This window comes from Littorina saxatilis, linkage group LG2 (genome assembly GCF_037325665.1).
Source record: "Littorina saxatilis isolate snail1 linkage group LG2, US_GU_Lsax_2.0, whole genome shotgun sequence".
NCBI classification, from domain to species: domain Eukaryota; kingdom Metazoa; phylum Mollusca; class Gastropoda; order Littorinimorpha; family Littorinidae; genus Littorina; species Littorina saxatilis.
In genome coordinates, this window is record NC_090246.1 from 6,734,779 (window position 1) to 6,749,205 (window position 14,427).

Genomic DNA, 14,427 nt, shown 5'->3' on the forward strand with positions numbered 1-14,427 from the left:
GGGTTAACCTATCTACTGCTGGACTTACATCAGAACACTAACAGATTAAACTATACATGAATCGCAAGACAAGCGGCAAGAGAAGAGATTTTTGGAAAAAATACAGGTGAATGAGCAAGAAGGCAGAAAAAAGAAAAGAATTCATGAAGAAAAAGAGAGCATGACAGGAAAGAGGAACCAAAAATCTACCTAACAGCAAACTAGAAAGCTCCTGCGGTTCCAAAAACAGGAGGGGCCTTTAATTTCATAACCACAGTGCCCCACTGCGGGAAACACTTGACAGGATAAAGTCACTTGCTTATCTCAGTGCTTCCTATTGCCCCAGGTGTTAGGGTTAGCTGGAGTGGCAAACACTTGACAGGATAAAGTCACTTGCTTATCTAAGTGCTTCCTATTGCCCCAGGTGTTAGGGTTAGCTGGAGTGGCAAACACTTGACAGGATAAAGTCACTTGCTTATCTCAAGTGCTTCCTATTGCCCCAGGTGTTAGGGTTAGCTGGAGTGGCAAACACTTGACAGGATAAAGTCACTTGCTTATCTCAGTGCTTCCTATTGCCCCAGGTGTTAGGGTTAGCTGGAGTGGCAAACACTTGACAGGATAAAGTCACTTGCTTATCTCAGTGCTTCCTATTGCCCCAGGTGTTAGGGTTAGCTGGAGTGGCAAACACTTAACAGGATAAAGTCACTTGCTTATCTCAGTGCTTCCTATTGCCCCAGGTGTTAGGGTTAGCTGGAGTGGCAAACACCGACAGGATAAAGTCACTTGCTTATCTCAAGTGCTTCCTATTGCCCCAGGTGTTAGGGTTAGCTGGAGTGGCAAACACTTGACAGGATAAAGTCACTTGCTTATCTCAGTGCTTCCTATTGCCCCAGGAGTGGCAAACACTTGACAGGATAAAGTCACTTGCTTATCTCAGTGCTTCCTATTGCCCCAGGTGTTAGGGTTAGCTGGAGTGGCAAACACTTGACAGGATAAAGTCACTTGCTTATCTCAGTGCTTCCTATTGCCCCAGGTGTTAGGGTTAGCTGGAGTGGCAAACACTTGACAGGATAAAGTCACTTGCTTATCTCAGTGCTTCCTATTGCCCCAGGAGTGGCAAACACTTGACAGGATAAAGTCACTTGCTTATCTCAGTGCTTCCTATTGCCCCAGGAGTGGCAAACACTTGACAGGATAAAGTCACTTGCTTATCTCAGTGCTTCCTATTGCCCCAGGAGTGGCAAACACTTCGACAGGATAAAGTCACTTGCTTATCTCAGTGCTTCCTATTGCCCCAGGTGTTAGGGTTAGCTGGAGTGGCAAACACCGACAGGATAAAGTCACTTGCTTATCTCAGTGCTTCCTATTGCCCCAGGTGTTAGGGTTAGCTGGAGTGGCAAACACCGACAGGATAAAGTCACTTGCTTATCTCAGTGCTTCCTATTGCCCCAGGTGTTAGGGTTAGCTGGAGTGGCAAACACTTGACAGGATAAAGTCACTTGCTTATCTCAGTGCTTCCTATTGCCCCAGGAGTGGCAAACACTTGACAGGATAAAGTCACTTGCTTATCTCAGTGCTTCCTATTGCCCCAGGAGTGGCAAACACTTGACAGGATAAAGTCACTTGCTTATCTCAGTGCTTCCTATTGCCCCAGGTGTTAGGGTTAGCTGGAGTGGCAAACACTTCGACAGGATAAAGTCACTTGCTTATCTCAGTGCTTCCTATTGCCCCAGGTGCCAGGAGACTGGTTCCCACTAACTGTTCTCTAAGTCCAGAGTGATTACTTCCCTTTAATATGTCTGTTCACCCATACTTCTTTCTTAGCACAACCAAGCAAACTCAGGTAAAATAACCAGTCCACACAATTAACCTTCCATCTCTCAAACTGTTATCTATATGAAGAGCGCTCATTTCCATTTGTTAGTTCTTTGTTCACCCATACTACTTTGTCAGCAAAACCAAGCACACTCTGGTAAAACCACTACAGTCTACACAACTCTCATCTCTCAGACAACCCAATGCACAAAGCCCAGGAATCACCAATAGCGGCAGAGCCAGTCAAACAGGGTTAGGATTTTAGAGCTCATTTCTGACCCATACAAAAACTTCCAAGATCATAGAAGGTGACAACAGCAGCCGGACCCAATCACAAACAACTATTCCACATCTGACCGGTGCGCTGTCTTCCATGATACCCAAAACGTCAAGCTACAATAAATAGCTCACGCTTTGGCAGGAAGACAACTCCATCAATGAAGAGCAACTGCTTGTGACAAGGGGGACTACTGCATCACCCTGTTACAACAAATCCTTGCCTCCTTCATAGACATGCGTCCACGGAAGATGGCAGCGACCGTCAGGTATCGGCCGTGGCGCGGGTCGCAGGCAGCCATCATGTTCTTGGCGTCAAACATCTGCTGGGTCAGCTCGGGCACCGTCAGGGCGCGGTAACTCTGCGAGCCGCGCGACGTCAGGGGAGCAAAGCCAGGCATGAAGAAGTGGAGACGGGGGAAGGGCACCATGTTGACCGCCAGCTTGCGCAGATCTGCATTCAGCTGTCCCGGGAAACGTAGGCAGGTGGTCACACCTAACAGGAACACAAACAGTGAATGAGGGTTCTTGCTAAACTTTCAATGTAGCTGTTCTTCTGTCTGTTGTCTGCACTACCTTTACAATGTGAGGATTCTGTCTGAATCCACTATCCTTTTTGTTACACAATCTTTTGCAATGAATCATATAGATCTGTGTGTGTGTGTGTGTTAGGGAGTGAGGTGTGTGTGTGTTAGTGGATGTGAGGTGTGTGTTTCTGTGTGTGAATGTTTTCTTACACGTGTCCTGGCATGTTAATTCCAACAAACCCTGTGTAATAAGGGCAGGTGGTAAATAGCTGGCTGACTTACCCGACATGGTGGCGGACACCAGGTGGTTGAGGTCACCGTAGGTGGGAGTGGTCAGTTTGAGCGTGCGGAAGCAGATGTCGTAGAGAGCCTCGTTGTCGATGCAGTATGTCTCGTCAGTGTTCTCTACCAGCTGATGCACGGACAGAGTGGCGTTGTATGGCTCCACCACTGTGTCAGAAACCTGTAAGTGTCACAAGAAATCAACATCAGTGTTCTCAACCAGCTGCATGGGTGCAACTGCTGGAAAATGAAAAAACTGAAAAGGTCGTGGTCCAGGGGCAGGGGCCGTCAAGGCTCTGGCGGGGTGCAGGGGCAGCGCCCTTGCTGGGGGGTCCAGGGGGGCAGCGCCCCCCACCCGATTTTTTGCATTTCAGGGAGGATTTGAATGGCCTCTTTTGACTCTAAATCTATTTCAGAACAAACAGGCTTTGCGGATATGCATAATATGAACAATCTTGTAAACCTGAAAGTATTTGTAACCACCCAGCCAAAAATGAATTTTAGCATTTTAAGAGGGGCTATTTGAGCCTCTCCTGGTTTTAAAACTGAAAACAGCATCAACAACAAAATTTGGCAGGGGGGGGGGGGGGGGAGAGGAGGATGCACAACATGAAAAACCTCTATACTTGAAGGTGTTTGGTTGCATCACTCTTGCTAGAGGGTCTACAAAAAACAAGGTCAACACATTTGAAGAAGGCGGGTTTTAGAAGCCTCTCCTTGCTAACAAACATTAGAGATGCCCAAATTAAAAATCTTGTAAACTTGAAGGTGATTGATTTTATCACCTAGTTTTGTCTTTGATTTAAAAAATATTTACTGAATTAAAGGAAAATTACCATGCGAACAAAAAGTTTTCACAGACACAGGAAATTACAGTCACCTCCCTTGTATGGGCGGGGATATAGCTCAGTTGGTAGCGCGCTGGCTTTGTATTCAGTTGGCCGCTGTCAGCGTGAGTTCGATCCCAGGTTCGGCGGAAATTTATTTCAGAGTCAACTTTGTGTGCAGACTCTCTTCGGTGTCCGAAACCCTCCCCCCGTGTACACTACATTGGGTGTGCACGTTAAAGATCCCACGATTGACAAAAGGGTCTTTCCTGGCAAAATTGCTTAGGCACAGTTAATAATTGTCTACCTATACCCGTGTGACTTGGAATAATAGGCCGTGAAAGGTAAATATGCGCCGAAATGGCTGCAATCTACTGGCCGTATAAAATTTCATCTCACACGGCATCACTGCAGAGCGCCTAGAACTGTACCCACGGAATATGCGCGATATAAGCGTCATTGATTGATTGATTGATTGTATTACAACTTTACTTGAAGCTTATGAATTTATCATTGCAGGAGGTAAATTCTCAAATAATTCTTGAACCATAGCTTCAACCAAATGAGAAACAAGTTTCAAATCACCGAGTTTGTTTCAATTGAAAACTTTCCAAAGGGCTAACTGCTCAGGTTAAAAAGAAGAAGGTTTAGACAAAAACAGAAACCTCCAGAGTTATATCCCTTGCCATGCACATGCAATCTTCTGATGCTGCTTTTTCATTATATTTAGTCAAGTTTTGACTAAATATTTGAACATCGAGGGGGAATCGAAACGAGGGTCGTGGTGTATGTGCGTGTGTCTGTCTGTCTGTGTGTGTGTGTGTGTGTAGAGCGATTCAGACTAAACTACTGGACCGATCTTTATGAAATTTGACATGAGAGTTCCTGGGTATGAAATCCCCGAACGTTTTTTTCATTTTTTTGATAAATGTCTTTGATGACGTCATATCCGGCTTTTCGTGAAAGTTGAGGCGGCACTGTCACGCCCTCATTTTTCAACCAAATTGGTTGAAATTTTGGTCAAGTACTCTTCGACGAAGCCCGGGGTTCGGTATTGCATTTCAGCTTGGTGGCTTAAAAATTAATTAATGACTTTGGTCATTAAAAATCTGAAAATTGTAAAAAAAAATAAAAATTTATAAAACGATCCAAATTTACGTTTATCTTATTCTCCATCATTTGCTGATTCCAAAAACATATAAATATGTTATATTCGGATTAAAAACAAGCTCTGAAAATTAAATATATAAAAATTATTATCAAATTTTTTTTTTCGAAATCAATTTAAAAACACTTTCATCTTATTCCTTGTCGGTTCCTGATTCCAAAAATATATAGATATGATATGTTTGGATTAAAAACACGCTCAGAAAGTTAAAACGAAGAGAGGTACAGAAAAGCGTGCTATCCTTCTCAGCGCAACGAATACCCCGCTCTTCTTGTCAATTTCACTGCCTTTGCCATGAGCGGTGGACTGACGATGCTACGAGTATACGGTCTTGCTGAAAAATGGCATTGCGTTCAGTTTCATTCTGTGAGTTCGACAGCTACTTGACTAAATGTTGTATTTTCGCCTTACGCGACTTGTAGGAGTTAAATTCGCAAATGATTGTTGAATCATAGCTTGAATTAAAAGAACAATAAGTTTCAAGCAAGCTTGTTTTAGTTGCCAACTTTCTAAAGGACTCAATGTATCTGAAGCAAAATACCACTGGTTCATAGATCAGGAATGCAAATTTTCTCTACCACTGAAGGTCTCTAAATTCCTGAAAGTGGGGTACAGTTGTATATAACGAAAGCTAAATACACAGCACTTAAGATGCCACATTCACCAGTATGACATGACATCCTTCCCCCCCCCCCCCCCCCCCCTCTTGGCACCTTTAAACAACAGTCCCTATCAGGCATGGTCAAAGGTGGCTGACCTCTCAAGCAACCCCCAAACACAATGGCCTTGCTCCAGAATTTTCAATAAAACTCCGTCTGCAGCCTCCTGAGAAAAACGGAAATTCCGTCCTAGACGGAAGAGTTGCACCCATGCAGCTGATGCACGGCAGAGTGGCGTTGTATGGCTCCACCACTGTGTCAGAAACCTGTAAGTGTCACAAGAAATCAACATCAGTGTTCTCAACCAGCTGATGCACGGCAGAGTGGCGTTGTATGGCTCCGCCACTCTGTCAGAAACCTGTAAGTGTCACAAAAAATCAACATCAGTGTTCTCTACCAGCTGATGCACGGCAGAGTGGCGTTGTATGGCTCCGCCACTGTGTCAGAAACCTGTAAGTGTCACAAAAAATCAACATCAGTGTTCTCTACCAGCTGATGCACGGCAGAGTGGCGTTGTATGGCTCCGCCACTGTGTCAGAAACCTGTAAGTGTCACAAAAAATCAACATCAGTGTTCTCTACCAGCTGATGCACGGCAGAGTGGCGTTGTATGGCTCCGCCACTGTGTCAGAAACCTGTAAGTGTCACAAGAAATCAACATCAGTGTTCTCTACCAGCGTGGCGTTGTATGGCTCCACCACTGTGTCAGAAACCTGTAAGTGTCACAAGAAATCAACATCAGTGTTCTCTACCAGCGTGGCGTTGTATGGCTCCACCACTGTGTCAGAAACCTGTTACAAAAACAATGAAAATGATCAGAAACATCCAGATAAGCAAACAAGACAGCTATTGCGGGCAAAAATTTCACAAAACACTGCTCAGCTTTATTTTGATACTGCGCAGATTCACTGGATTGTACTCATGGCTAAATGTTAAAAGAAAATTTGACACAAACCAATTATACGCCAGGATAAAAATTATTTAATTCTTTCTGGTAAAGCTTAGACCACGTTGTTTGTTAAACACTACTTCTTCGTTCACGGGATGAAATTCCCACGTTCACTCATGTTCTTGCATGAGTGGGTTTTTACGCATATGACCATTTTTACCCCGCCATTCAGGCAGCCATACGCCGCCTTTACCTTAGGAGAGGGGACGACGGAGAAGGTGTTCATGATTCTGTCGGGGTATTCTTCACGGATCTTGGAGATGAGCAGCGTTCCCATGCCGGAGCCAGTGCCGCCACCCAGTGAATGGGTCAGCTGGAAGCCTGCAAGGACGGTCAACAACATTATTGAAATTGTGCTACAATGGTAAAGACCAGACGGTATAATTACAACAATGGTAAAGACCAGACGGTATAATTACAACAATGGTAAAGACCAGACGGTATAATTACAACAATGGTAAAGACCAGACGGTATAATTACAACAATGGTAAAGACCAGACGGTATAATTACAACAATGGTAAAGACCAGACGGTATAATTACAACAATGGTAAAGACCAGACGGTATAATTACAACAATGGTAAAGACCAGACGGTATAATTACAACAATGGTAAAGACCAGACGGTATAATTACAACAATGGTAAAGACCAGACGGTATAATTACAACAATGGTAAAGACCAGACGGTATAATTACAACAATGGTAAAGACCAGACGGTATAATTACAACAATGGTAAAGTCCAGACGGTATAATTACCACAATGGTAAAGACCAGACGGTATAATTACCACAATGGTAAAGACCAGACGGTATAATTACCACAATGGTAAAGTCCAGACGGTATAATTACAACTGGAGATGAGTGAACAGTCAGTATGCATGTACAGTGGAACCCCCTTGTTACATGTAGTCAAGTTTTGACTCAATGTTTTAACATAGAGGGGGAATCGAGACGAGGGTCGTGGTGTGTGTGTGTGTGTATGTAGAGCGATTCAGAGTAAACTACTGGACCGATCTTTATGAAATTTGACATGAGAGTTCCTGGGTATGATATCCCCGGACGTTTTTCTTTTTTTCGGTAAATGTCTTTGATGACGTCATATCCGGCTTTTTGTAAAAGTTGAGGCGGCACTGTCACACCCTCATTTTTCAATCAAATTGATTGAAATTTTGGCCAAGCAATTTTCGACAAAGGCCGGACTTTGGTATTGCATTTCAGCTTGGTGGCTTAACAATTAATTAATGTCTTCGGTCATTAAAAATCTGAAAATTGTAAAAAAAATTTTTTATAAAACGATCCAAATTTACGTTCATCTTATTCTTCATCATTTTCTGATTCCAAAAACATATAAACATGTTATATTTGGATGAAAAACAAGCTCTGAAAATTAAAAAAAATTAAAATTATGATCAAAATTAAATTTTCTAAATCAATTTAAAAACACTTTCATCTTATTCCTTGTCGGTTCCTGATTCCAAAAACAGATATATTTTTGGATTAAAAACACGCTCAGAAAGTAAATACGAAGAGAGGTACAGTAAAGCGTGCTATGAAGCACAGCACAACCGCACCAAACAGGCTCGTCACTTTCACTGCCTTTTGCACTAGCGGCGGACTACGTTCAATTTCATTCTGTGAGTTCCACAGCTTGACTAAATGTGGTAATTTCGCCTTACGCGACTTGTTAAGACATCAAATCAGAAATAAAAGCTATCAAATATAGCCATGGTTGTACAATTGAGCACCCCCCCCCCCCCCCACAGCAACACTGACCTTGCTAATGAGTAACCTATGCAGCAGGGCCTAGCATTGGAAAAAGTGAGTTCAGCTTACAAAGGCGGGGGTCTGGGGGCCGCAGGAGGCCCCCAGTGGGGTCCACGGGGGGCTTTGCTAAATTATGCCTTCACCAACAAGCAAAACAGACAGAAAACAAGAAAACTGACAATCTTGTGTTATTTGGCCTAAAAGTGCCATTCCCACTTCCAGGAATACCTGGATTCTTTGTCACTGAATGGCTGACCACGTTCAACAATGTCGCTTCGAGACATTATTTCAAGTCTAGAGCCACAAAACACCGGCACAAAGCATGCTCGCGCGATGCCAGAGGAAGTGCGTGCTCAAGCAAACTGTCAAACCGATTGAGAATTGAACCGAACGGCGCACAAAACGAAAGCTGGGACTGTTTGGGTTTACCGTTTGGGAATAACAGGTTTTTGCATTTCGGCGTACACCAAATCAAGTTCCGCGTACTGGAGATGTTATTTCGGCGTAAAGTAAGCCGAACGGTTTACAATGCTAGGCCCTGATGCAGGGATCGCGCTAGGATTTTTCAAATTACGTAATGTCGGCCAAAAAACGCGTAAAGCAGAACCGATTTTGCGTCACACTATAACAGTTAAATCATGTCAAAAGCACGCATTTCACTCACCTATTTCCGGCGCTCACATCGGCTCTGGAATTCGCGGCAAGCCCTGTCTACAACGTCCGCACTTTGGCTCACGGCCGGCCCCTCCATGGCGATACTTTCGCTGCATGCCGTTTTGAATGAATCAAAGACAGGCTAGATTTGGCACCACACGCCCAGTGCATTTTGGGTGTATGTTCTGTTTCAGAAAACCGACCGGCGTTGCTTTGCGTCGCTTGCGACACTCTTATGTCGAGAGCACGTCACCTCATTTTGTTTTATCCAAAACAGACTTTAGATTTGAACTCGAGCGCTTGTGCTATCCAGAACAGACTAGAGATTCTAAACTCGCGCGCGTGTGCTATAGTCTGATTCAGTATTGGGATGTGCTGCTGAGCATGGCGTTTTGAATAGAAGTTGTTTTGCGTACGCGTTACGCACAAGCGCCGGGAAAATGCATGGGCGGATTTTAAAACGCGTCAAAAACGCAAAAAACATGCGTTAACGTGATCCCTGCCTATGGCAACACTGACCTTGTAGAGAGTCGCAGTTCTCGGCCTCTTTCCTGACGACATCCAGCACGGAGTCGACCAGCTCAGCGCCCTCTGTGTAGTGACCTTTAGCCCAGTTGTTACCTGCCCCTGACTGTCCGAAGACAAAGTTGTCTGGGCGGAAGATCTGACCGAAGGGGCCGGAGCGCACGGAGTCCATGGTGCCAGGCTCCAAGTCCACCAAGATGGCGCGGGGAACGTACTTGCCACCTGCCACAAGCCATCAGTGTTTGTCACCACGGAGGTCTATTGATGTATATATTATGTCTACTGATGAATATAATATTTTGTCTACTATAGATGTATATAATCATCGTCGAACGCTGAAGAAGAAGAAGATGTATGTAATATTATGTCTACTGATGAATATAATATGTTAACTGAAGACAGTCTTTAACCTCACTACTATCCATCATTTCTATTTTTGACCAAAACATGATTTGACATAAACTGAGTCATAGTTCTATGACTATGAGACCAAACTTAGGAGAGAACAGTGACTTGAGATCTGTGTCAAATGTCATGCATGTATTTTGGTCAAAAATACATGATCATGATTATGTATCGATCCATTATCGTTAGAATTCGTTTTATTTTTTTAATTTGATACACAAGTCTTGGCTAGCTGCCTACATAAGAATTAAGATGGTTTAGCTGGACTCCTACATCACATGGCTCAAAGAAGGGAGGCAATAACATGACTTAAGCTCGTGTGTAGTTCACGTCCCCACTGAATAAATGAATCTCAAACGGTCGCTCTTCTTTCCATATGTGTCGTCACTTCTACGGGGTTAATTCGGGACTATGCCAGGGATACATTATGGATACATTGCTCTTATTCTGCTAAATTTAACACCAACAGTTCTGTATGTCCACAAAAGCTCCAGAAATCGTTCACACATTTTGCTGTCAGACATAATCTTCTCACCAGTTTCAACAGTTATACATGATAATAGTATTACATGAAAAACCACTTCGTGCTTTGACAAAAACTCAAGTGGAACAAAATTTCTCATGGAAAAAAGAGCAAGTAACACCAGGACACAGAAAGGTTCATTCGGTGAGTCACTACTATTTCTTCCTATTTTTACCCCTTCACTGCCACAGTGTGTCCTTATCCAAACATTCAATAAAGGGAATCAACCACTGTACCCTTTGAATGTTCACTGAGAGGATTGCCTCCCCTGGACACCATTTTCTCAGTTGCAGTGTCATACTTTGTATGGCATGATTTTGTATTTATTTTTTCAACTAAATTCTTCAGGCAGTAAAAGGGTTAAAGATGGCTGTTGATAATTGATCAGTGATGCAGGCTACAGGGGGGGGGGGGGGGGGGGGGGGGGGTCCTACCTGAGGCCTCATTGTAGTAGACGGTGATACGCTCCAACTGTAGGTCCGAGTCACCGTGGTACACTCCTGTGGGATCAATGCCGTGCTCGTCAGAAATCACCTCCCAGAACTGAAACCATAGCAACAACATCATGAATAGTCAACAAGGATGACAAACTGGATATCTTTACTGGCATGCACTTTCTTAACAAACAGTGTCTCATGTGATGTCCTTCAAGGTACAGTAGGTGTCAGAGAAACACATGAACTACACAGACTCATGCATTGTCATAAGCAATTCACAACCAACAAAAAGATGCATGCATTATCATAAACAATCTTCATGGTCATATATATATAAATGTGTCTGCTTCAGTTTGATGCTGGGAGGAAAACTGTGGTACAATTCTATCAACAACTTTTCGTCTTTGGCGTTCAAGAAAGGGAAGGAGAGTGTGTGTGTGTGTGTGTGTGTGAATAGTGCGGGGGGGGGGCACACTTTCTCTCAGTCTTGACAGTGTGAGCTTGTGACCGACGACAGTTACGGTGCACATGCACTTGTGTGCATCCGTTTGAACTGGTGAACTCGTGGTACCTCTATGCTATCGAGGATTCAAACCTGTACTATCGGGGATCCACTAAGGTTTCCGAGACTGTTTTTTCGGTAGTGAAATGGTCTGGTGGAAGAGCCGATTCTTAAATTTGCATAGGTAAAATGATCGCTTTTTGGTACAAGCCCCTGGAGCAAATTTTTGATTAGTGCTATTGTGAACAAGAAACAATTGACAAGTGGCCATCTCCCTTTTTCCCTCCGCCGCGATATAACCTTGAATGGTTGAAGACGACGTTGGACACCAAATAAAGAAAGAAAGTAAAGGTACCCGACACCCCTTTGGGTTGAACTTGTTTTAACCTTGTGACGTAGGCACGCGGGATGTGGTGGGCCGCTGAGGCTTTCTTTTTGCTTGGAATCTTGGAGTGGAGACAACGTATATCTTGTACGGTGTGTTTTCTTGACGCCGCTTTGTGACATGTTTGTCACGGGCTGAAATCCTTTCGGGATGTGAAGATTTCTTTGCTGGTAGGTTAACACATTTTTTCTTTCTGTAAATGAGTAAGCAGTGAGAAGAGTATGCTACTTGGGGGAGGATTTATTTGAATGTTCAAGTAGATTGTTTTGTGAGTTGAATGTTCGGGAAAACTTTTGTTTATTGAATATTTTAGAAAACCGGTTGAGTGTTTGAGAGAACTGTATTTTGGGCATGTTATTTGGAAGGAATGTGTTTTGCTGTTGTTAAAGGATTTAGTTTGTGGTAGTTGAAATTGTTGCGTTGTTTACGTATGCTTACGGCGTGCATTCTGTGATTTGCAGGATGGCGGAGTGTGCGACGGAGTTTTCGTAGACTAGGTTTTCGTAGACATAGTGGTAGAAGGATGTAGTTAGATTCAGTTAGTTTTCTTTAGAGGGGTGCAGTTAGGTTTTGTTAGAGGGGTGCAGTTAATTTTAGTAGAGGGATTTTAATCAGGTTTTGTTAGAGGTTTTGTTAGATTGGTGTTTTTTTTGGAAGAATTGTTTTTAGGTTGTTTTTTTTAGATTTCGTTTGTTTTAGATTAGTTTTATTGTGGTTTTTTTTTATTAAAGTTGACTCGAGTGAAGATTTAGAAATTAGAGTAGAGTTTTGGAGTGTAGTTTGGAGGGAGGATTTAACGTGTTTTAAAGCATAGTTTTAGAGTGGGAATCTAAAGCATAGCTTTAGAGTAAAGGATTTAGAGTGTGGTTTTGGGTTCTAGTTCTAGAGAGTAATACATTGGAAGTTTTGTATTTGAAGGTAAACCCCCGCTTTCCCACATTTTCCCCTCATCATCTTATGGAAATAAAGAACCGGGTAATTTAACTTGTGTCAGTTTCTTTGAGTGTTTGAGCTCGGTGAGAAAGGGTAAAGTACATTTGGCACTCGGTTACAACAGCAACAAAGGAAGACAGAACTTTGTGATTTACACAAAGGTATCGGGTTTATATAACCGCTCAGCTGATCATAATGTGAACTGTGATTTACACAAAGGTATCGGGTTTATATAACCGCTCAGCTGATCATAATGTGAACTGTGATTTACACAAAGGTATCGGGTTTATATAACCGCTCAGCTGATCATAATGTGAACTTGTGACCGACGACAGTTACGGTACACATGCACTTTTGCGCATCCGTTTGAACTCGTGGTACCTCTGTGCTATCGAGGACTCAAACCTGTATATGTACTATCGGGGATCCACTAAGGTTTCAGAGACTGTTTTGTCTGTATTGAAATGGTCTGGTGGAAGAGCCGATTCTTAAATTTGCATAGGTAAAATGATCGCTTTTTGCTCAACACCCCTCTGGGTTGGGTTTATGTTTAAGTATTCCGCGAGTTTATGCGCGCTTTGCTTGTATTTGAAGGTAAACACCCGCTTTCCCACATTTTCCCCTCATCATCGTATGGAAATAAAGAACCTGGTAATTTAACTTGTGTCAGTTGCTTTGAGTGTTGAGCTTGGTGAGAAAGCGGCACTCTGTACTATTTGACCCCGTGATCAGGGTAAAGTACATTTGGCACTCGGTTACATTAATGAGGCACAGGATGAGTCACTTGTGTGTACCCACAACTTAGTCACAGTGCAAATAGACCCAGCCCACCCCCATCCCCCAGTTGGTGACTTGATTCTCCAAACACATGCACATGTCACACGCGACAGGAGCTAGCTCTGTGCAGCAGCCTCCTTACTTTGACATGTCTGCGCGACACCACAGTGAAAAGAACCCAGTTTGACCCTCGTTAAAGCTCGACACTGCATAATTGTCCGGCATTCATCATCATAATGAACCGACAACTTCGCACCACCGGTCACTGACACGGGCTGTGTGTTGGGTGACTCATACATGTCGCCATCGCCGCTAGCCGGCATTCTTGCTCTGTAGCAGACGACATTTGCACGAAACGAAAGAGGTCTGCGGCAGATAAGAAAAGATGTAGTATTACTTGGTTACCTTAGCGCCAATCTGGTTGCCGCACTGGCCGGCCTGGACGTGGACAATTTCTCTCATGATGGCGGCGAGACGTGGTGTGACGAGCTGTCTGGACTCTGCAACGGTCGCTGTAACACTGGGCCGGCAGACAGAGTGCGCATGCCACAGGGATGGGAGCGACCACCTGACGACTTTTCGCTTTCTGCACTCCGCCACTAGGAGTTGGATGGAGAGGCAAGGTAGTCTCTCAGTCGGTACAAGACTGAATGAAGCGGCGTTGCCAAGCGAAGTTAAAATGGGACTTGCCAGAAAAAGACAGTAATGATGGTATCTGAAGGTAGGTTAATTAGGACAATAAAACACGTAGGCTTACTTACGCTCCTACTGTATTACTTTCTGGAGAATTACTGGTTTTGAAACTAAGTGACACTGCAATCTATCCGGCCAGTCAGTGTAAACTGCAATTTAGCGGCTCGACACCCTCAGATCAAGCCATGCATGGAATCAGACTGACCACCCGGTCGCCACCCGGTCACCACCCGGTCGCCACCCGGTCACTACCCGGTCACTACCCGGTCACCACCCGGTCACCACTGACCCGGTCACCACTGACCCGGTCACTTGAACACATACCCACAGTCAACATCATGAGA

At 43.8% G+C, this 14,427-nt stretch overlaps 1 protein-coding gene across 2 annotated transcripts in view; it reads right to left on the bottom strand.

Moving 5' to 3' along the window:
* LOC138958084 (tubulin beta-4B chain-like) overlaps positions 1–13,954 on the bottom strand; it is a 19,360-nt gene extending 5,406 nt beyond the window's left edge. For both annotated transcript variants that reach the window (XM_070329146.1, XM_070329147.1), the window contains exons 1-6: positions 13,796–13,954; positions 10,791–10,899; positions 9,423–9,650; positions 6,675–6,802; positions 2,880–3,060; positions 2,295–2,566 (exon numbers count right to left, since the gene is read on the bottom strand). In XM_070329146.1, the coding sequence (XP_070185247.1) occupies positions 2,295–2,566; positions 2,880–3,060; positions 6,675–6,802; positions 9,423–9,650; positions 10,791–10,899; positions 13,796–13,852 (975 nt within the window). In that variant the 5' untranslated portion in view covers positions 13,853–13,954. The remainder of the gene's footprint in view (positions 1–2,294; positions 2,567–2,879; positions 3,061–6,674; positions 6,803–9,422; positions 9,651–10,790; positions 10,900–13,795) is intronic.
* Between the last annotated feature and the right edge of the window lie 473 nt (positions 13,955–14,427).